This window comes from Strix uralensis, chromosome 21 (genome assembly GCF_047716275.1).
Source record: "Strix uralensis isolate ZFMK-TIS-50842 chromosome 21, bStrUra1, whole genome shotgun sequence".
In the NCBI taxonomy this organism is placed as follows: domain Eukaryota; kingdom Metazoa; phylum Chordata; class Aves; order Strigiformes; family Strigidae; genus Strix; species Strix uralensis.
Window position 1 is genome coordinate 10409240 of NC_133992.1, and position 21783 is coordinate 10431022.

The 21783-nt window shown below is 51.2% G+C and overlaps 1 protein-coding gene across 5 annotated transcripts in view; it reads left to right on the forward strand.

Annotated features, from left to right (window-relative positions):
- The window catches only part of NACC2 (NACC family member 2), a 63044-nt gene extending 57321 nt beyond the window's left edge, over positions 1-5723 (forward strand). For all 5 annotated transcript variants that reach the window (XM_074890967.1, XM_074890971.1, XM_074890970.1 and 2 more), the window contains exon 6: positions 42-5723. In XM_074890967.1, the coding sequence (XP_074747068.1) occupies positions 42-541 (500 nt within the window). In that variant the 3' untranslated portion in view covers positions 542-5723. The remainder of the gene's footprint in view (positions 1-41) is intronic.
- Positions 5724-21783: the final 16060 nt, after the last annotated feature.

Genomic DNA, 21783 nt, shown 5'->3' on the forward strand with positions numbered 1-21783 from the left:
TTTCTCTGAATCCTCAGCTCTGTGTATCCCTGTCTTTGCAGTGTATTGTCAGAATTTTGCCCCGAGCTTTAAGGAAAGCGAGATGAATGTTATAGCAGCCGATATGTGCACCAACGCCCGCCGGGTCCGCAAGCGCTGGCTGCCGAAGATTAAGTCCATGCTGCCGGAAGGGATGGAGATGTACCGCACGGTCATGGGCTCCACCACAAACAGTGTCCCCCTGGATCCTGAATTCCAGCCCAACACTGCTCAGGTCTTTGAGCAGCGAATCTATGCAGAAAGGAGGAGCGATTCAGGAACTATAGTAGCCTTGAGAACTAACACAGTGAACGTAGAGCTAAGCAATGGATCCAACCAGTCCTTCGAACAGAGCGAGGATGCCGAGGGGGCTGGCTCTGTGATACAGGAGGCAGCTGCCACAGATGCTATGGCATCGGATACCCAAAGCACTCCGCAACCTTTTGAACAAGGTTCAGGCTCCTCCAGCCGGCCCGAAACTCCCGTGAGAAGACAAGATGGTACTTACGGAGGGACTTTATAAAGAGAGCAAACATTTCGTGACCTATAAGGGATCTGTAATACTAAAGCTGCTTGCATGCATTACTAATACAAAACAAAAAATGTGATCAAGCCACTTACCTACTGAACTGCTACTGTTGCCTGAAAAAAATGTGATTTTTATTCTGCTTGTATTTAAAATTTATGAAGGAAATAATCGCATTCGTTATACTGTAAACGACTAGGTCTGTGGCGACCTACTTAAAAAAAATATTGGGCTCCTTTTTTGATATTCCTGAGGTTAGTCTATAAGATTGTAGCTTTTTCTTTTTTTTTTCCTTTTTTTTTTTTTTATTTTAAGAAGGGGAGGAGAAAAGCTAGCCACCCCCCCCAACCACCACCACCCCCTGTCATCACCACCCCATCCATTACTCAGCTCAGAAGTAAAGCCATCGTTAACCTTGTCCTCTAAAGAAAGTTTTACCGTCACTTAACAGGAAAGCAAGGTGTGTTAGGGTACAGGTGCTGTGACTGGCGATGTTTGTCTCTAGCAGAAGGGCTCTAGCCAAGTGGGACAGGGTGGGGGAAATCGTTAAAGGCTTCTGGTGTTGGAGGGAGCCCCTTGCCGTGGGCGCTGCGGGGCAGGGTGCTGCGGGCAGGGTGCTGTGGCGCCCAGCTGCTGTCGGAGGCTGGTGGGGACTCAGAGCTGTTGTCTTGGGGAGTTTTATCCCGTTCCCGGGAGCAGGGATGGTTCCGCGGGAGTTCAGGCTTGCATGTGTCGGGAGGACTGTGTGGGATGCAGGTGGAGACCCTGGCCGGTGTTGTGGTTGTTGTTGGTGTTTTTTTTTCCCAATACGGCTGGGTTTTGGGTTTCGTTTCTCTCTCCCTTCCTCCCAGCGACTCCTTTTCGTTTGCTTCTCCTTGCTTGCGCCTTCACGCCACCCGCTTCTTGGGCGAACGGACTTGCGTCACCCCACCGCACCCGGGCGCGCAGCAGGCGGGCCAAGTCCCGGGGCCACCTTCTGGGGGGGCGCATAGCCCCCCTCAGCCACCTGCGAGGGGCTTCGGAGAGGAACCTGAGCACGGAAAACACGTTGTTCTTCCTCCCAAGGGCACGGAGCTGGGAGCTCTTGGTGTCGGCTCCCGGCAGCATCCACACCGGTGCAGCCGCCGGCGTGCGGGGCTTGCCTGCTGCCCCCTCCCCTCCTCCCCAGGTAGCCATGCTCTCACTTTAATAATTTGGAGTATATTGGATGCAAAAAAGTTTAAAAAAAAAAAAAAAATTAGCTTTGTGCCCTTCTGTGAAGAGGTTTTGGGGACGAGGAAGTGTTTCGTCTCTTGCTCATCCTCCAGACAGGCCCTTCTGGGGAAAAGCCCAATGTTGAGTTATTTGTCTTATTTTTTTGTTGTTGAAAGCTGATGTCCCCAGGCTCTGTTGGCTTTGGTGGCCCCAGCTGGCCTCGGCTTGTGATGCGGGCGCTGGGGTGGGACCTGCGGGTGCCCCTGGAGCCTGGCCAGGCAGCGGGTACCAGCTCACCCCCGGCTCGCTGCCTCGACTCTGCCCATTTGCCCTTAGAAATCCCCCAAAATGACCAGAATCCTTTCGCAGAGCTGGCTCCCACACGGCGCTGGGCGCAGCCGCTGCCCGGTCTGTCGCGCTGCAGCGTTGTCCTGGGTCGGGGGGTGCCGGGCACCCACAAGGATGCTGAGGTCGAAGTGCCCCCAAGGGCTGGGGGCAGTGATGTGAAAGCCAAGTATGGCTTTTTTTCTTTTTAATTATTATTTTTACTGTGACTAAACGGCCTGCTTTAATGATATTTGCAGCTTGTTCTTTAACAAGTTTGGGACTATGAACGAGTGCACCAAGAGTCACTTTTGAAGGCTGTTGTGGCTGTGCTCTTCTTTTCTTTCCTGCTTTGGTTCCTGAATCCAGACAGCGCTTTGCTCAGGGTTTTCTTCCTTCTTTGTATTTCCATGGGGAAAGGGGGAAGGGGGAGAGGATAACCCAGCTTTTGGCTACTTGTTTTGTTTTCTTTGATACTTGAAGCAGTTTTTTTGCATCCTAATAACAAAGCTGTCCGGCGCTTCGCCTGTTCCACTGCTCCTTGCCCTGTGGGGGGGGAAAAAAAAAAAAATCAATGCCAGGGTCTTGCACAGGTCTCAGTTTTTAGCACAGCTTGACTTGGGCGGACCACGATGCTCCAGACTGGGTGCCCTGCTGCCGGTGGTGTGGGGGGGCTGGTGGGGGTGGCAGCACGATGAGCCGATGCAGAGGCGCGTGATGCCTCGGAGGAGCGGGGACAAGCACGGCCGGGGGTTCTATTTGCACTTTACCCACGTCAGCAAGCAAAGCTCGCGCTCTTGCCGAAGTGGGGGGCATGCGGGGGCATGCTGTGCACGGGGGGGGACACGCAGCCGGAGGACAGACGTGAGCAGGGGGTGTACGGGGACCAGCGGGCTGAGCTGGGGGGGGGCTTCTTCCCCAGAGAGCCCCCAGGAGATGGAGGGAGCCAGTTCCTCGGCCCTGGGGGTGCCCCTGTCCCCGCGGGAGCAGCTGCTGGGGGGCCAGCTCTTGGGCAGCTCAGGTGGCTTGGTGGGGATCGGGGGGGTCAGGTTTGGCTGAAGACCCTCCTGATCCCCCATCGCCTCCCCAGAAGTTTGGGTTTGCCAAAAGTTTGAGGCAAGCTGGGAGCGGATCCGGGTGTCGGAGATCAAGTCGTCCCTTCCGTGTGTGTCTGTGTGCGTGTGTATATATATACATATATATATATATATAAAAAAGAGATTGCAAAGGATTCCTCCTCCTTTTTGGCACTCGCTGGGGTTTGGTGAGCAGGCCAAGGGGTTCACAGTTGGCTGTAGGTATTAATTCTGGACCAAACCCGTGCCCAGACAGACGGCCCTGGCCGGGGGGGCCACCGCAGGGGGGGCAGCAGCAGAAGTACTTGAATGGCTTAGGACAGAGAGTCTGAAGAGAGTCAAGTTGCACAGTGAAAATATATATTTTTATACCTAGCACAACTTCCTGTATATTTTTGGGGTTTTTTCTTTCTTTTTTTTTCTTTCCTTTTTTTTTTTTTTTTGATTTGGGTTTGTTTGTTTTATTAATTATTATTATTAGGAAGGCAAACTTCTAAAATGTGAAGGGCGTTGGGTTTTTCCTTATCTGGTAGATGAGGGCAAGCATTTTGCACTAATGTTTCCTGTGTGTGGAGGATTAATGATATGTTTGAAAATGTTATATGGTAATGATTGTATTCTTCCGAAAAAAAAAAAAAAAAAACCAAACAAAAAAAGTAACCCCTTTAAAATACTGAATGTAAGGTGAGAACAGAGCAGTCCATCGATTGTATGCGGCTTTCCTGAGTGCCTTAGAATTTTTTGATCATTTTTTCCAAGGAAAACAGATTAAGAAGATCAGATCATAACCGACTCCTTCCTCCTCTTTGTTTACGACACTATTTTAAATTATAGAATTTGGGGCTGCTTTATAATGTGAATAGGAAACTGCATTCATCTAGGTCTGATAGTGTAAAATCAAAGCATCAGTATTTATGGTATGTCTGCACCTTTATTCTTATGCTTGACTATTAGCAATATTACATGTATATTATATATCTAAAGTTATACCAAGCACCTTTAAAGAAAACGGAGTGTAAGCATACAAGTTACCTGCAGCTGCCATATAGTGTAGAAGCCAGCCCCTCTCCTCCTCATTAGCGCCAATTAACACCACCACCCTGAGAGCTGCGCTTTGCAGAAGGGTGCATGACCTTCTGCCGCACCCCGGGCCCGCGTCTCGGCGTCCTGCGGGTCCAGATTTGCCCAGGGGTCCCGGTGACCCCCCCCCGGTGTCCCACGGGCCCGTGACGTACCCACGCCGGGTTGGTGGCGGTGATGCCGGCGCAGGCGGGAGCTGCCCGCAGAGGGGGCTCGGGAGGAGGGGTGGCAGAAGATGGGGAGCGGGTCCTTTTTGCCACCTTGATGGTTTAATTCTTCTAACTGTGGTTTCACCGTAGAAATTCCCCCGGGGGGACCGGGGGGGATGCAGGGCTGGTGGCGGGGAGCCCGGCCATGGGCGACACGCCCGGGGGCTCCCCTCCTCCGGCCAGGTGAGGGGCTCAACCCAACCTGGCCCCCCAAAACTGGAATTACCCACGGCTTAACCGGCATTTGAGGGAGCAGAGCACCCGAGCCGTGGTGTTACGCAGGGGGCCGCCGCCTCCCCTCAGCCCTTTGCCACCGGGGTTTTGCTCAAATCGCTTGTTTTTCTGGAAATAGCTCGCTGCGAGTGGAGAAGGGCCAACAGGAAACCGGGACGAGCCCCGGCAGTTACTCCCCACCACCACATTGCCAGTCCGCAGCCATCTCGGCCTTCATCTGCTGTTCAAAGTGTTCTGCTGTCCGAATCGGTCGTGCTGTGAGCAAGCGAGCCCCGAGCGCGCGGGGTGGGGGGGAAGCGAGCGGGGAGCTCCCCGGCCCCGCTCGCTCGGGGGGCTGACGTCTAACGCACTCACATTGGAAACCCCTCAACTCCTCCGATGAGTTTCTTCCACTGTTAAAGCGTTTTGCACACAAAATTGTGATTTTTATGTCAAGGTAAAAGCCAAAACTTGCAATACTATTTTTAGCAGACGGGAAAAAAAAAAAAAAAAAAAAGAAATAATAAATAAATAAATAAAAAACAACTGAGTATAAATGTATAAATATTTTTGACTTGAACATTTGGATGGCACTTGATTCAAATAGAACATTAATCCTTTGGACAGAATGTTTGGGAAAAAAAGGACTTAAAGTACAAGGTTGTTTTTAAAGCGTCTTCATAGGGTATTAAGTAGTACTGTAATTCATGACTGTTAAAAATACTTTCTGTGCTGTAAGGAAATCTCACAGTACCACTGAATTATGTTCCTCAACTGTCTCAGCCACGAACGATGCTAGCTTCTTTTTTTTTTTTTTTTTTTTTTTTATTGTGCATTATTCACTAGTATTTATGTGCTCTTACTCTGTATAGTTAAGACTGTTATTTTGTAGCCATGGCTGACACGATATATCAGTAACTAAAAAAAAAGAGAAAAGATTAAGACCCCCGAGTTGGAACTGTGCTCATAGCTGTTTTCATATGATGAAAAATCCATTTAAAAAAAATCCCCAATGTGATCATTAATTGTAAAACGCTTTGTAAAATTCACATTTACAAAATAATAAAGTAAATTACAATTAAACGCTTTTCTTTCCTCTGTTTTCTTTCTTCTGGGTGGTGGATGCTGTTAATGAGCAGTGGTTGGTAATAGGTGCTGAAGGGGCTCCATGTCCTCGTGTTGCTCCGAGGGTCCAGGTTCCACTTTGAGCTGTGAAACAAACCCCAACCTTGGCCAATGGAATGGTTTTGCCCAAAATTTGGGGTTTTTGGAGTTCCCTGCCCTACCTTAGCCTCTCCCCCCCCGCCTCACCTGAGCTGGCTTGGGCATCTTGTGGCTTTTTTTCCTGACACATCACACGCTCCCTCACTCCCGCGCTCACTTTATTTATTATTATTTTTTAAAATTGAATTTGCAGCTCCCCCGAATCGACGCTCGGGCGCTTTGCCAGAGCAGGGCCGAGGTCGGAGGATGCAGCATCAGCCAAAACCCGCCGCCTCCCTGCTCTGCTGAGCGCTTTCTACCTGTCCCTCAAGGGAAGACCTTAACCAGGCTCCGAAAATAGAGGCAGGTAAACGGCTGCTGCGGGGGGGCAGCTCCCACGTGCCCTGGCTGGGGTGGGAGTTGGCACCCAGCCCACAGACACGTGTGACGAGTTTGCCAGGCCTCGGGCATGGGGGGGATGCCCCAGGGGCAAGGCTGCAGGAGAGCAGTGGGAGGTCTGAGCCCTCCCCTGGGGCTCCTGGCTCGGGCTCTGCCCGGGAATGGGGTTGTTCCAGGGGCTGACGTTGTCTTTGGGATGGGGAGTGGGGGGGAAGAGGGTTGCAAAGCCCCCAGCAAAGCCAAAGAGCCCGAGATGCCCTTGCAGGGTGGGTGGACTGGGGTGCACGGGGACCCCCCAACTGGAAGGGAAGGCTGGGGGCATCGGAGCGAGTAGGAGCAGGGTGGGCTGCAAGGGTGGTAATTCTGCTCTCTGTAATTTTTGTCTGTCTTTTTTTTTTTTCTCCCAACCCAATTGGCCATAAAATTGCTGAGAAGCTGCATTTCCTCCGCTTAGCAAAAAAAAAAAAAAAAAGTGCCCAAAACCACTTGCATTTGGGGTTTCATTTAATCTCATCTTACTGAAAGGAAAAACACAGAAACTTGGATGCTCATGTACAGCACATACCGCCGTGTTATATAAACCATTTCAAACTGATTTATTCTAAATGAGTTGTTATAATCAGAATTTTCCTTATGAGCAGCTTTCTTGCAAACGTCAGTATTTCAGAAAAAAAAAAACCATCATACGACCGCTCCAATATTTCAAACTGATTACTTATAAACACCATTTCTAAAATTAGGTCTTTGGTGTGCGGTATTGTCAGAGTGGGTGTATTATGATCTGCAGAGAGTATAAAAAGATAAATGAGTTATTTAACCAAGTAAACGACGTTGCTGTAGAAATGTGCAGAGGGAAAGTGTGCGGGGGGGGGGGCAGGACACGCTGTAACGTGCCTCGCATTGCGGCAGCCGAGAGGGGCCCCCACGGCACACGGGGAAACCGGTGGAGTGAACGTGGGGCAGATGGAGAAAGGTTTCCTCTTCGCTTTAATGTTATTATTTTTATTGCTATTATTATAAAATGGCCAGTCTCCCTCTGCCCGGCGTGGGGCCGTGATTTCGGCAGCACCCTCCAGGTGAGAGGGAGGAGGCTGAGCTGCGGGGCAGTGGGTGCACCTACGGGTGCTCTCTTCCCCAGGGCATTAAAAAATGACTGTTTGTTGATGCTATATGGGATCACAGCTGATTTCTGGGAGGCAGCTCTGCGTTTTAAAGACTTGACCTGTCTTCATTTTCTTGGGATCTGCTCTGGAGGGAGAGACGCTGGAGCACTGTGTCTGCTCAAACTCTCTGAATTTGGCTTTTCACCTCCACCACTGCTGGGTTTTGGCCCCCCTGAGTGCAGGTTGTCCCCACCGTGGGCCCCCAGGGTTGGGGACCACCAGCCCGGGGACAGCAGGGACACCATACCGCCCTTCATGGCCGGGGAGAAAATACGTCCAGGTGTCTCACAGTGCCCAGCATCTTCCTCCTCCAGGGAAGAAAACCCAAATTGAGTGAAAGCTCTTCCGCTTGCTGCAGTCCCTTCTGGGCTGCAGATTTAGGCTGCTTTTTGATTTTTTTTATAGTTTATCTTTTCCAGCACTGCTCTGCACCGGCTCCTGATGACGTACCACCCCAGGAGGGCGAAGGGGAGCTCGTCACCCACCATGGCAAAGGAGGTGAGGCTGCGCAGCTGAAACCAGACATGGCCAAGCCAAAAGGGCCAGAAACTTGCTCCTGGGTGCCTGGAGGAGTCCTGAGATGTGAGCTGTAGATAGGTGAAAGCAGGAGGCTCTGGTCAGCAGCTGGCCAAGACGGCATCCAGGAGGGCCAGGGAGCGACACGGCACCAGGCAGACATACCCGTGTTGGCTGGTGCAAAAGGTGTTGGCCATTGCAAAAGGCGTTGGCCATTGCAGAAGACATTGGTCATTGCAGACAGCGTTGGTCATTGTGGAAGGCGTTGGCCATTGCGGAAGGTGTTGGCCATTGCAGGCAGCGTTGGTCATTGTGGAAGTTGTTGGCCATTGTGGAAGGTGTTGGCCATTGCAGACAGCCTTGGTCATTGCAGACAGCGTTGGTCATTGCAGAAGGCGTTGGCCATTGCAGGCGGCGTTGGTCATTGAAGACAGTGTTGGTCATTGTGGAAGGTGTTGGCCATTGCAGAAGGTGTTGGCCATTGCAGACAGCCTTGGTCATTGCAGACAGCGTTGGTCATTGTGGAAGGTGTTGGCCATTGCAGATGGTGTTGGTCCTTGCCTTTGTAGCTGGGGGATGCTGGTGGGCAGCCAGCAGACACCAGGGCCTGCGGTATCCCAGCACCGCGCTGCTCCACCAGCACCAAGCTCCCGTGTGAGCCCGGCACGTCCCTGCTCTCAGCCCCGGGGGAAAGAGGAGAGAGCAAGAGCTGTGCCTGGCCAGAGCCAACACACCAGGTACGGCCGGATCCATCCCACTCACCTCCCTTTTCCCAAGACTGCTGCCCGGGAGGGTGGCAGGGGGGGATAGCCGGGAGGGTGCGCGCCTGCGGGCACTGGGGGTGTCGCCACTCCCTCTCCCTAACTCCATACATGTGAATGAAGTGTGAGATTTATCTCAGAGAGGCCCATCGAGCAGATGCTATAAATCACGGCCACGAGCGCTCCCTGCACCAGCGGCTGAGGAACACTTCACGGCTTCTCTTATTTATATGCATCTTTTGCACCAAGCCATTTTATAATAGACTGTGGAGGGGCACTCCAGCACCGGCGACGGCTGATATATATCGTGCAGGACAGGAAATACAAATAAAGGGTGAAGGGTAGGAACTGCATCATTCCCGATGCACGCCGCCGTGCCCGCCTTGCTCCGCGGCGCTGACTTGGGCACACCGGCGCTGAATTAAGATTGCCACCGGCACATAAATCAGCCCCGGCGAGCAGGGCTTCAGGCAGGGTCTTTGGAGTGTTATTGTAGGGTTGCTTAAGAGTAATAATAAAAATAGTAATGATAATGGCCCGGATTTGGCCAAGGGATGGTGGGGTGTGAGCGTGGTGGCTGGCCACATCCTCAGGGTTGTGCTGGGATGGCGAGGGCCAGCGACAGCGGAGTGGTGGCGACTAACATGTTCCTGCAGGAAAGCTGCCACCGGCGTGCAGGTAATTACTGTGTGGCCAGGAGGGTGGCTGAGTGAGCCAGGCACTTGATTTTTGGCCCCAGCTGATGCTGTCCGCACTGGGGCTGGGCTGGGGGCAGTGACAGCAGGGTGGCACCCCAAATCCTCGGTAGTGGGGTCTGGTCCTTGCCGGGTTCAGGCAGGGTTGTGTGGAACTGGCAGCTCTTGCCGAGTCCTCATGCCCCTGGGGCTCTGCTCCCTCTGGGGGAGGAATTAGATCCGTCTAATTCAATGCAAGGATGAAAAGAATGAAAAAAACAAAAAGAAAGAAACGCTGAGCCACAAACCAAGATGACAGATAAATCCAGGAGGGGTATGTAATCTCACTCTCTGGGCCCAACCAGAAGTTACAATACATAAATTATTGCGCCTAAAAGCTTCTATAATTTCACTTCTATTTGATTCACCATAAAGTACCACAATGCCCTCTGCATCTACCCGTTTGATTATACATTTGTACCAAGACACAGCTTATGCTTAAAATAACATTACTGGAATAGAGACGGACAAGAGAATTCATTTGAATGGAAATCAATTTGATTAGAAAAGTAAATCACCCAGAGTATATGAGCAGCATATTGCAGTTCTGAATAATAATAATAATAAAAAAAAATAAATCAGTGGCAGCAAAGGATCTTAAATGTTTTTACAGAACAGAGCTGCTCGGGCAGTGGCTGAGCTGTGATCGCTGCCCAACGCGGAGACAGGGCTGGGTCCCCGTGCCAGGGCACCCCCGGGCCGAGCTGCCCCATGTCCGTGGGGACCCCCTGTCCCCTGGAGCCTCTGCAGGGGGCGAGCGCGCTCGTGTCTGCCAGCGGCACCTCCCTGCCCAAAAGCCATGTGCACGGCTCGGTGTAGGTGCGGGGCTGCAGGCGATGGGCAAGGCTGTGCCCGGCCGAAGGGGACAAACACGGGTTTATGTGGCTGGATGTGCCTTCAGGGACATGATTTTATGTACTCTGAGGTGATGCTGGTCTGAGGCGGTCACCGGCCAAGCCGTGGTCCCCCTTGGCCACCAGACTGGGCGTCACTGCTCCGATTTGGGTGACACTTGGGATAGACAGCACGCCGGGGCGCTGGGCTGGCTGGGGGGAGGATGGCAGCGTCCCTCCCTCCGTGCCTGTCCTCCACTGCCAAAAAAGTTGCTAAGGAGGCCAACAAGGTGGCAAGGAGCCAGGGAGGCCAGTGGCCCTCAGTGCCCAGTCGCTCCCTAAAGGTGCGTTTCCCCCGTGTCAGCTGCGGTGCAAGAGGACGGCTGAGTTGCACAATTTGCTGAGCTGTGATATTTTATAAATAATCAATTGGTATTTAATTCCCATGTGATAACTGTCTTATTAAATCTAAATTTAATGTGTATTTGGGAAACCCTAATTTAAAGTGTTACTGCATGCACCATCTGGTGTGCTCTCTAAATACAAATGCAATAACATAATTCAGAATTACATCATAAAAGTAAGTTATAAGAGATAAAAATGCACAACTATGTTCTTCAGTCAAGGCAGTTTTTATGCTTTTTCTCCTGATTTAGACACAAATCACAGCCGAAACATCCCTACCCTGATTAAGTGATTTTCTACAGGGATTTTTGTTTTAATGGTGAGCAGGAGTGCACAGGAGGGAGGTTAGAGCGGATCAGGAGCCAGCACTGGGCTCTGCTGCCGTCAAAGACACCGGAGCTGTGGAAACCGTCTGCTCGCTGGTGCCGGGGAGGTTCCTCACCGAGAGGTGTTGGGCACGGGGCACCCCGGGGTGCTGCATCCCCCCAGCCCAACAGCGAGCTCCCCCGGCACGGGAGAGGCCTGCTCGCCTGAAGCACTGAGTTTTTTAAAGGTAATGCCTTAACGCCGGTCAGAGCATCCCCTCCCAGCCCCTTTCCGCCGGCGAGGGCCGAGCCGGGCGCGGGGAGACACGGCGACCCCCCAGGCTGCCTTTTGTTGAAAACCGGGTCAAATGCAACCCAGAGTTCGGTGCATCAATGATCTTTTATAGTGGCAGTAAATCTCGTGTCTTTGCAAAACCCCCTATTTTCTCTCTACGTTGAATGAAACATGAGATTCCTTAATAGAGAGGGAAATTAAAATCTAGTTTTATTGCAGTTCCTGTAACTGGTATCTAAGCTATTAATAATCAATCCATTCTTGCTTAAAAGCTAACATTTATCACGCCAGCTAAGATGAGCTGACGGGCACTGGGGGGAAAGTACAATTGACTGCAATTACACTTTGAAAAATGTTATCTGTGCCACTGACCACTGGGGATAAATGATGAGATTTCATTTGTTTCTTCAAGCTTCAGATTCTTTTTCCCAACTTCTTTTTTGTTTTGTTTTGGGTTTTTTTTCCCTTTTGCCTATAGGTTGCCTCAACGCCGAGCTGCTCAGGGCAGGACTTGAGAGAAGGGAACTGCGTTGTGCCAAAGTTGTGGGGATGCTCCGTGCTGTGCCCTGGTGAGTGCAAGTGCCATCCCTCTGCTCCTGTCCTGTCTGGGTACATCACACCTTCCTCATCCTCACCTGGGGACATGGTGCTCAGGGTGAGCAGTGATTTCTGAAGCTGAGGGCCGGTGCTCACCCCACAGAGCACCCATGGGTGCCTGCTGAGGACAGATCGCCCAGCCAGCCGGTGGCTGCCCTGGCGGGGGGTCCCTTCCCTGATTTAGGTTAAAATGCCTCTGCAGAAAGGGGCTGCAAACATCTCCAGGCGTTGGGAGAGGGACTCTAGACCAGCCTTGTTCTGGGGCCACCAGACCTCTTTTAACAAAGAACCCCAGCACCGATGTTTATTAGTTTTATCCTGCATTTTACAAGGGGGAGGAAGAGGCTGGTAAAGGAATTGATTTGCTTGATTTACTGGTATTAATGAAACAGCTGACCGTAGATCTCCCGCAGCAATATTACGCTGCCCGTGATAATTCTCCAGACTCCAAACTTTTCAAATGAGTTTTTGCAATTTAAAATTAATAATTGTTCTGTCTAGAACAGGGATAATTAAATGCCTGTTCATCCTCATTATTGTCAGCCTTGTGATTTGTTGTTTTCTCTGTAATAAAATTAACCGGTTTAACTAATGGGTGCCAAAACTTGATAATTAAAGCTGAGCAAATAATTTGCAACAAATAATTTACCCACTGGATTTGGCGGGGCCTGTGGCAGACACAGGGCTGACGGCAAGGGGCCAGGACCCGGCGGTGATGCCCAATGCTGCGCGGGGCATCCCGGGCAACCTCCTTTTCCTTATGATGTTCATTTATTTAAAGAAAAGAATTCTATTTTTTTCTTTCTAAGAAAAGAGGTTCCCATCACGGGCTTTTTTGCACACCTGGAGCACGAGGCAGATCGTTCATCAAAGTTTTGTAGGCTCATCCACCGGTGAGGAGGCCCATAAGAAATAGCAGCTGCTCTCCGGTAAATCCCGATGATGGTGTGTAGGTGGTCGAAAAATGGCAACTCTCAGGGGGAAGAGAGAAATTAAAATAATGAGCCAACTAAAGGAATTTGGTCAGACACACTCTTCTAACAAGAATGGACTTTAAAATTATGGTTATTAGCAAGGTTTCATTTCAGCAGCAGTTAAAGAAGCTTTAGAAGGTATCGCAATTAATTTGTAAGTTTATATTACACATTATAACGCGAGAGGCTATTATCGAGGCTGTGACATTAAATTTAATGTACTTGGTGAATAGGACAGTTTGTCTCTCCCTCCTGGGTGCATTCCCGGGTGGATGGTTGGGGTGTGGTGCTGCCGTGTTTCTCCCCGGGGGGCAGCAGTGCTGGGGACCCCCGATGCTCGAGAGGTCGGGCAGAGCTGCGGGGGCACGGCCGGTACCCGCCAGCACCGGGAGGGTTATCGTGGCGGTGCCCCACGGTGCTGTGGCCGTGCTGGGTCTGGGGGACACTGGTGGGATGAGAAGTTGTGGCCCCAGCTCCGTGGCACGGCCAACGAGGCTCAGATGAATATAAGGAGAATATGAAATGTCTCATACCTATAACTTTAAATTAAAAAAGCAATGTACTGTTTATTGGTTCTTCCGAGTGTCTCCGGAGCGGCAGGCTCATAAAGATCATATTACAGTACAAGCCATTATGCAAAGAGTTTACTATATATACATTTCTAAATGCTTCAGCAAACAGCAGCCTACTTACGAGCAGAGAAGGATAACTGGTTCGTTTGGGGTAACAAATGATCCTTGATTTGATTTTAAATGCAATGACAGCAAAATTTATTTCTTATTTAATCACTTGCCAGAGCTGTTGAGGACAGGATGGTATTAAACTGCACAATGCAGCATATGACTACTGAATCAGTTGAAATAGGCATAAGAATATATTATGTTTATAGGATAGAAAAAGATTGTACAGCAATGCATATAACTAGAATGGGTATTTTTGTCATTTATACAGTAGCTTATATCATTATTTCTTCCCGCTTCCAATTTTTCAGTAATAAAAATACAGGGGATGTGATTCTCTTTGCATTACAGATAAACCATCTTGATTCTTTATTAAATATTTTTATTAATCTGAAGTACTACAAAGCATTTGAGCAGATAAATCAGGCTACGAATAGTCATTTCCTCTCTGCTATGGCTCTATAAAGTGGATTCATTTATGAGTGCGCAATACCAGAAAAGAAGGTTTCCATATTCATTACTATGCTCCCTTACGGTCCTATTTTTATATCCCGCTGTACCGTGCAGAGGGGCTAGCACTAACCGGTCCCCAAAAAGAAACAGGTCTTGGTAATCCACTCTGTAATCCCTGCCTGGATTTGTGTCCAATTTATTTAGGAATTGTAGGAATCGCTGCTCAGGTACCACCCACCAGCCCTGGCGGGGAGGTTCCCCAGGATCTCACCAGCGGCGGCTCCCCCATCCCCTCCCTGCGCCCCAGTTGGCAGTGGGGGGACACCAGCACTTTTTGGGGTGATTTGGGGATGGATCCAGCCCCAGCATCATCCCCTCCTTGCCAGCCCCAGATCGGCGCCTTCATCCATCATCCCGGCCGCTCTCCCCATAGGATGTGGGGATCCTGTTATTCAACAGAGAGATTTGGGAGGCAGCCCCCCCAAGAGGGTGCCCGATACTGTGGGGCTCTGCTGGAGGCTGTCCAACCCCTTAAGGGATCTCTGGCCTCTTGCTGCCCCTTTGCCCCCATCACCCTATATCCTCCCACCCCACGGAAAGCAACACTTTGGGGCCAGCACCGCACTTCTGGCCAAGCCCCTCCACACCCAGGTGGCTCCAGGCAGTGCCCAGGGGATGCTGCCGGCGGGGGGGAGACACCAGTGCGGGGGCAAGTTGAAGCCAGCAGCGTTCAGCCTTCGACAGCTGACAAGTCATTTAGTCATCAGAGGAAGCTGCGGAGAGGCACAAAGGAATTAAACCTATTTAAAACACAGCCAGGTGTGCAAACAAGTTTATCCTATTGTAACAGCTAACGCGTGAATCAGGAGGGCTCCATAAAGGTTACAGCAGCCGCGCAGTTATTTAGGGCTCCTTGGGAGATGTGACATTTACCACACACATTTGTGGGGGCCGTGGGACTTGCCGGGACCCCTGGAGCCGCTGCCTTCACCCCGCTGAGCCCCAGGCTGCATTTCCCTGCCCTGTGCTGGGGTCAGCCTCATCCTGCCCCTTCACCCCTCCTCGCCCCAGCCACTGCTGGCACCCCCAGGGGACTTGGCTTTGATTTCAAATTTTACTGCAGCAGCTGTCTAACATTTGTTTGCTGTTTGGAAACAAGAATTACGGCGCTCGGAGAAAGGCGGGGACCCTCCGAGGCTGCTGCCAGCAGCCGGCACAGCCCCAGCCTGGCACCCCGGGACTCCAGCGTTCCAAAATGTTCCTCCTGTTATGGGTGGCCTTTTGCAGCAGAGCCGGGGAGCAGGAGCCCGGCTGTGGGAGGATTTAGCCGTGCTTCTGCCCACACCGCTGCTTGTTCTGACTTTTGAGCATCCCTGCTCTCCCCAGGGCATCCTCACACCCTGCACCGGCACAGCACACCAGTGGGAGCCCACCAGTGTCGCAGAAGGATGTGGATGGGGCTTTTTCGCCCCCCTTTCCCCCTGATTGCGTTGGGCTAAGGTGAAGCAGAGGTTTGTCCCCACGGGGAAGGGTCTGCAGGGGGAGGTGCAGCAGGACGGCTGGTTTCATGTGTTTCACTGACAGGGTCGGAGCTGATTCGGGGGCAGAGGAGCTGGGCTGTTACACCTCCCCACATGCACCAGGGAACTTTTCTTGCTGGGAGCCACCAGGGCTGCACATAAATCCGCCATCAGCTGCGACTGTGTCACAGATGTCCCAGGACATGAATTTTTTCTCCAGTTTTAGTGCTGGCGTAAAGCAAAATTATGGTAGTTGTCAGCATTAGCAAAAACCGTCATCTCTGTGCTGCCCTTAAAAGCACAGTGGTGGGGCCTGGGGGCTGGAAGAGAGGGAGGAGACGTGGGTCAGCTCCTGTTTACTGGAAATTATAGGGACCTGATTATTGTGCTGCGGAGCTGGGACCGGTGCTGGTGGGTTGGCCATGGCCAAGATCACTGACATGACGGCAAAAGCCATGGCAGGGTGGCAGTGCAGGCACCTCGGTCACGGGAAGCTCTTCTCCATCCCACCACCTCCCTCTGTGATATTGGCAAGGACCAGCAGCACGCTCAGACCCCTCTCGGGGCCCGTGGCTGGTCCGTCCCATGGTGAGGATGGTGGAAGCTGCATTCGAGCTAAATCCAACCCAGAAATTCTTATGGCACCTGCCAGGGCTGGAGCACGGACGCCTTGGGAAGCGCTGGAGGTCTGCACCCCCGCTCTACAGCAGATCGTTGATAACGTAGAGCACTGGCCCCTCGTTTCCAGGACACACCGATGCTATTAAGCACCAACTTCAGAAAAGCAGGAGCGGAAGAGTTTTACACCTTCACAAAACAATGCTCAAGAAGGAAATGAGCAGCCAGCAAATTGTAATTGAGATGGATGAAAGGGCGGCCGGCTTCCCCCAAAGCGTTTCAGGCAACATACTTGAGAAGAATATGAAGTGCTGCTGCTCTCTAAAGATCGCCACGCTGCGGCTAAATTATTAATGACTAGGAATGATTTCATATTTAATCTAAAGACTATTAATTACACTGCAGAAGAGCAACACACCATCCTGAGAGCCCCTCTCACCAACTGAATAATTTAGTGATGCCCCATATTTTACCTCAATGTCAAGGCGGGCGGCGACACGCCTCCTGCGCGTGCAGCCCGGCGGCGTTTGGGGCAGACGTTGATGTCCCAAGGGGCACATGGTGCTGAGGACTGACCCTGACCTCTGAGACCCCCGGCCTGATAAAGGGCGCCAGGTGGAGGGGGGGCATGTGAGGCTCCCATGAGGCTGGGGGCACGGCTGTCCCCCCACCCCAGCCAGACTCGGAGCCCGGCGGCAGCCTCAGCTGTGGAAATGCTGAAGACAGATGTTTATTTGTCCAGGATTATTTGCTGATCACTGTTACGGTGATCCAAGATGATCATTAAAAAGTGAAATGGGCTGTTTAATAATAATGCTCAGAGCACGCAGTGTGCCTCGCATTACGAGGATGTTTAAGCATGAGCCCAATTAAGTCCCTCACATCCCTACAGAATTTACCCCAGTTGTGCAAACTATTAGGCAAACTCCAGGCTCCTCGTACTCACAGGCAATCCTGGAGCCTGGCACTCTGCTAGAGACCCATTTCTATCCTGAAGCTAAATTAAAATCCTATTGTGCCGGTGCTGCTAATATTTCCTGTTCTTGTTTCCAACAATTAAATTGTGACATTCTGCCAAAACGTACAAGGAAACTAGAAAATGCTCTCGATCAGCTGGAAAGAGGAGGCAAATCCTCCCGGCTGCCTCCTGCCACCCAGACGCAGCGGTGATGGTCGCGGGTGAAACAGCACCTGATGGACGAGGGAGGGGCGGGCAGACGTGGGTATTCATCATTCTCTGCCAGCATGTGTGGGAAGTGGGACTTTAAATATGAAGTTGAAAGGTTTTTCTTCTTCTTTTAGGAACGAAATCTGTGAACTGGATCCGTGTGGTACCAAAAAGCAAAATACTGATTATAACAAAGGACACGAAGGATGATTTAAACCACTGCCACCCCCAGCAGCACCAGTGGCCTGGCTCTGCCGCCCATCCCATACAGGTACTGTCACATCCTTTTAAACACTTCCCCAATTTCTAATTCTCTTTTCCCCCTTGTCTCTGCTCCTCTGGCCACTGCCCACCCTGGCACTCCTCGGGCAGGGCACTGGTGGTCCCGTGCCCCACACCACCTGCAGAGCCCCGAAGTGACCCCCCCACAGTGCCCCCATAGCGATGCCCTCCCTGGTCAGTGTGGGCAGAGCCATGCTGTGGCTGCTTTCAGGGAGAAAAGAGCTGGTGGGGACCAGGAGGGTGATGGGGTCCCCTGCAATGGGACCGGCAGGGACTGGCAACTGGAGAGCTGCGGGTCCCACAAAGCTGGTGAGAGCAAGTTAACTGGTGGGGGGAAAGAGGGGAAAATAAAAGGCTGTTTAAGAAAGAAAAACTATTTGGTCATGGCTTAGAGGTTGGTACTTAGAAATTCCATGAATTTTAAAATAAAGACATCGTGAGATTTGAACTTTCTTTTGAATACTCACAAACTGCAGTGCCTAATACCTTCCCTGGCCATTAAGGAGCTGTGCTGGAAAGCAGAGAGCGCTAAGTACTACACTGATAGAGCAGTTAAACACGGTAATAGAATTGTGTTTGGAGAGGCTGCAAAGCCAGGTACAGAGCCCATACATAAACAAGGCCATTACCAGCCAGGGTAAGCGGTGATAGAATTTCATGAATATCCCCACAAAAAGCTTTGTATATTTATAACAACCTACAGAGTCGTTTGGAGCACAGTCAGGGGCCTTCCAGAGTGATTCCAGAGTTAAATTGTACAACAGATCCGTCTGTTTCTGGCCTGGGGCATCAGCTGCAGTCGCTGCAGGGGAAGCTGGATGGGGCAGGGAGGTCCCGGGGTGCTGCGGGGGGGGGGGGGGGGGGGGGGGCGAGGCAGCCCTGGCTGGGCACCCTCCTGCCCGCCCGCAGCCCTGGGCTGCTGCGGGTCCTGAACCAGTGCCGGCAATGGCAACCTGATGGATATTGCCCACAAGTTTTTCCAGCTCCCAATTTAAGACACTCTTTTTTAGAAAGATTGTTGAGAGGATCCTCTGTTTGCAGGGAAGGGGAAGCAGAAGGGCGCTGCTTCCCCAGCTGGGAGGGAGGGGGGAGCAGGAGAAGCGATTGCTCCTCCACCGTCTGACTGGGGAAATTGCTAATGGGCCAGAGACAGAAATTTCCATGTGTCATGGAAAAAGAGAAATAAATCTGGGACCCACTGGCTTCAGAGCATCAGGACAGGGCTCCCACGGGGCTTCAGAGCTGCACATGGAGACAGCTCAGAGACTGGGTGAGCGCGGGGGCTCCTCCACGGTACCGTGAGGCACCAGCTGGGCCGTGATGAACACAGCTGAGATGCAGTACTGGAGCTTGTTGAGTGCAGACAGATCCTGGGGCTCCCCTTGGCTGCTTTGCTGGCGATCCTGCACCGGGTCCGTGGGACTCCCGGGACAGGCTGTCGAACACAAGCAGGACACACGCATGTGCTACCAGAGCCCGGGCGAGGAAAGCCACGTGAGCCAGCACTTCCCAAGAAACCTCCACAAGAAATCCACACTCTCAACCTCTGCAGCCTAAAAACAGGAAAGCAACCTCTTGAGCATATTTATTGCTTTAATTTAAATAAATAGGTACTTCAAACTTACAAAAACTTCGCCCTGCAACTCTTGCAAAACCTGAACTCAACTGATAGGTACGCAGCTCGAGCACAAGCCATAATAAAATGCTAATTGCAATTCATAAATTATATCGGGATGCCTGGGACTATTGAAGCTCCTGGATGAAGTGTAGTGTTCAATTTATCCTGTGCATGTTGCCGACAGTGCTGCCAGCCTCCTTCTTGTCCCCCTGTGTTGTTTTGTCATCTCTGTACTATCACCAATTCATCACAAAGGCAACTGAACTCTCCGATGTCCACCCACTGGGTGACTTTGTCTTTGCTACTCTATGACTTCTAAATTAAATTGTCAAAACACATTACTGAGAAAAATATCGCGAAGGGAAAGTTCTTTACCCTTTTATCCCATCTTAAGAGAGAATCGGTTTGATTTGAAGAAAACATGTCTGCTTCATTATCCCTCCTGCTATCATATTTCTTCACTCAGCAGCAGCAGGAAAAGAGAGTCGATACACCACTCTTGGATGACATGATGTAGCATCCCACAGGAGTTGTCTCAATAAATTCTGAGATTGCCCAGGAAAAGCTTGTGGGGGGTGTGTGTAATTTTCACTCTCTTTTATTCCTCCCACTCTCAGACAATTTAAAAGAGATTGGGGGTTTGCTGGTGTGGATTTCCCTGAGCTGGATGTCCCCGCTCCTCCAGCACTGGAGCTCTGAAACGAGCTCCTTGGAGTCCTTGCAGCAGAAGAAATCAGCCCAGGGGAGGCACAGCCAGTGCCCCGTGTGTGCCGAGGAGTCCTCGAACCTGGGACCTCCCTAAGAGGGCCACAAACAACTTGCAAACAGTAGAACAGTCCCAAAACTGCTCAAATTTGCACCAAAGGAGACCCTAGGCAGCAGCGCCTGCTCCCACACCTCTCCTCTTTGGTTCTTGCAGGAGTCAAGATGAATGTTACGTTGCTCCGTAAGTACAGTCCAGAGAGCCTGAACACGGGGTGTTTGACTGTGGGTGGGCTCCGTCCCCCCTCCCTGGTCTGCTTCCCCCCCCCCAACACGAGGTAGCCCCCAGGCCAACTCCTGCGGTCATCAAGTCAATGGAGTTTTGCAACCATCTTCTCTGGGACTTGTATCACTCTCAGTAATGCAGGAGATTCCTGCTGCTAGATGCAATCACGGAAAATAATTCACCTGGAGACTTAAAACAAAAGGAGCCATTTCTCAAAGGAAAAGAGCTGTTGATTTCCCCCTTTTCTCATTCACACATTGGTCTCTGGGCATAATGGATCAGTCATAAAAAGCAAGTAACGCATTGTGCACTCATTCTTTTGGCTTTGGACAACATTAACATAATACACACATATTGTTTATTTATTCTGCTATAGTGCAAGTAAAGGAGGTAATGCCCGATGTTTAAATGGGGTATTTTTAAATGCTCACATTTCCTTAGCCGTTATGATGCATTAGCCATCAGTAGTCAAATTGCCTTGTATTTGCAATTTTATGGGTACATTTTATCAAGCACACAGGAGCTGCATTCAAAGCATGAAAATAAAGTATTCCACTTGTGTTAGGCAAGCACTGTTTCGACACAAGATATGGCCAGAAAACAGAAATCTCCTTTTTTTTTCTACCTCAGCTCCAGATTCATCTCCAAATATTGCTTCTACTTGCAGTATCGACTTCTAAGAGCCCCCTTTATGGCTGTGTAACATCCACGCATCCTCCCCACACTAAGAGCTCACAACTGAATTTAGCCTGCCGTGAAATCACACGATGTTTCTTTGCTGGTTTAAAATATCTCCTAGCAAAACGTTATCGTCGCTCTCCCCCACAGAAAGATTGGCTGCTGGGGTCACTGAGCGTCGCCTTCCCAAGTCGACGTCCAGACTTCCAGCTACCCTTGTGAAGCAGGAAAAGTTGTATGAGCAAATAATTTTGGTAATCAGAAGAAAAAAGCGGTTCTCCCTCGGCAGGGCGCCCAGCACCGAGCCTGGGCCCACGCAGGGTGGCTTCGGTGGTCGGGATGTGTCAAGCAGCTGGTGCTTGGCCTGGAGCAGCGGCTGGCCAGAGCCAGGGCTTCCCGCTTGGTCCTTTGCAAGGGCAGAACTTGGGGTCACCCCACTGCTGCCCTCGGGACCTGCGCCTTCCCCTCGTGTCAGCCCCGGCGGACACCCCACAGCTCCAGGGTCACACTTGGGGGGGGCGGGAAACTCCTTCAGGCTGTCCCCAAGGGGAGCTGCTGCTGGCAGGGAATTCGCTGAGGGGGAATTTGCTCCCTCTCATGGGCTCTGGAGCTGGTGTCTGAGCCCAGCACAGCAGCAGTTGTTGCAGAAAGGGGTGGGATTCCTTCATATCTTGGAGAGCAGGAAAGAAAATCTCCCGTTTGACCCCTGGGAGCTGCTGGCCCAGCACCGTCTAAGTGTAAAGACCCCCAGAGATGCACTCCTGGGTTGGGGCTTCAGCAGTACCTACTGCTTTTGATAACCCAAAATTAGATCTGCTTTTGGATGGGATCGAATTTTGGCTCTCCGGAGCTCTCAGCTCCTTCTCACATAACACTTTATTGCCTTTATTGTCTCTGGGTCTGCTAATTCTGTCTGGATTTATTTCTTCCAGAGAGCTTTAGCTGCCGTTCAA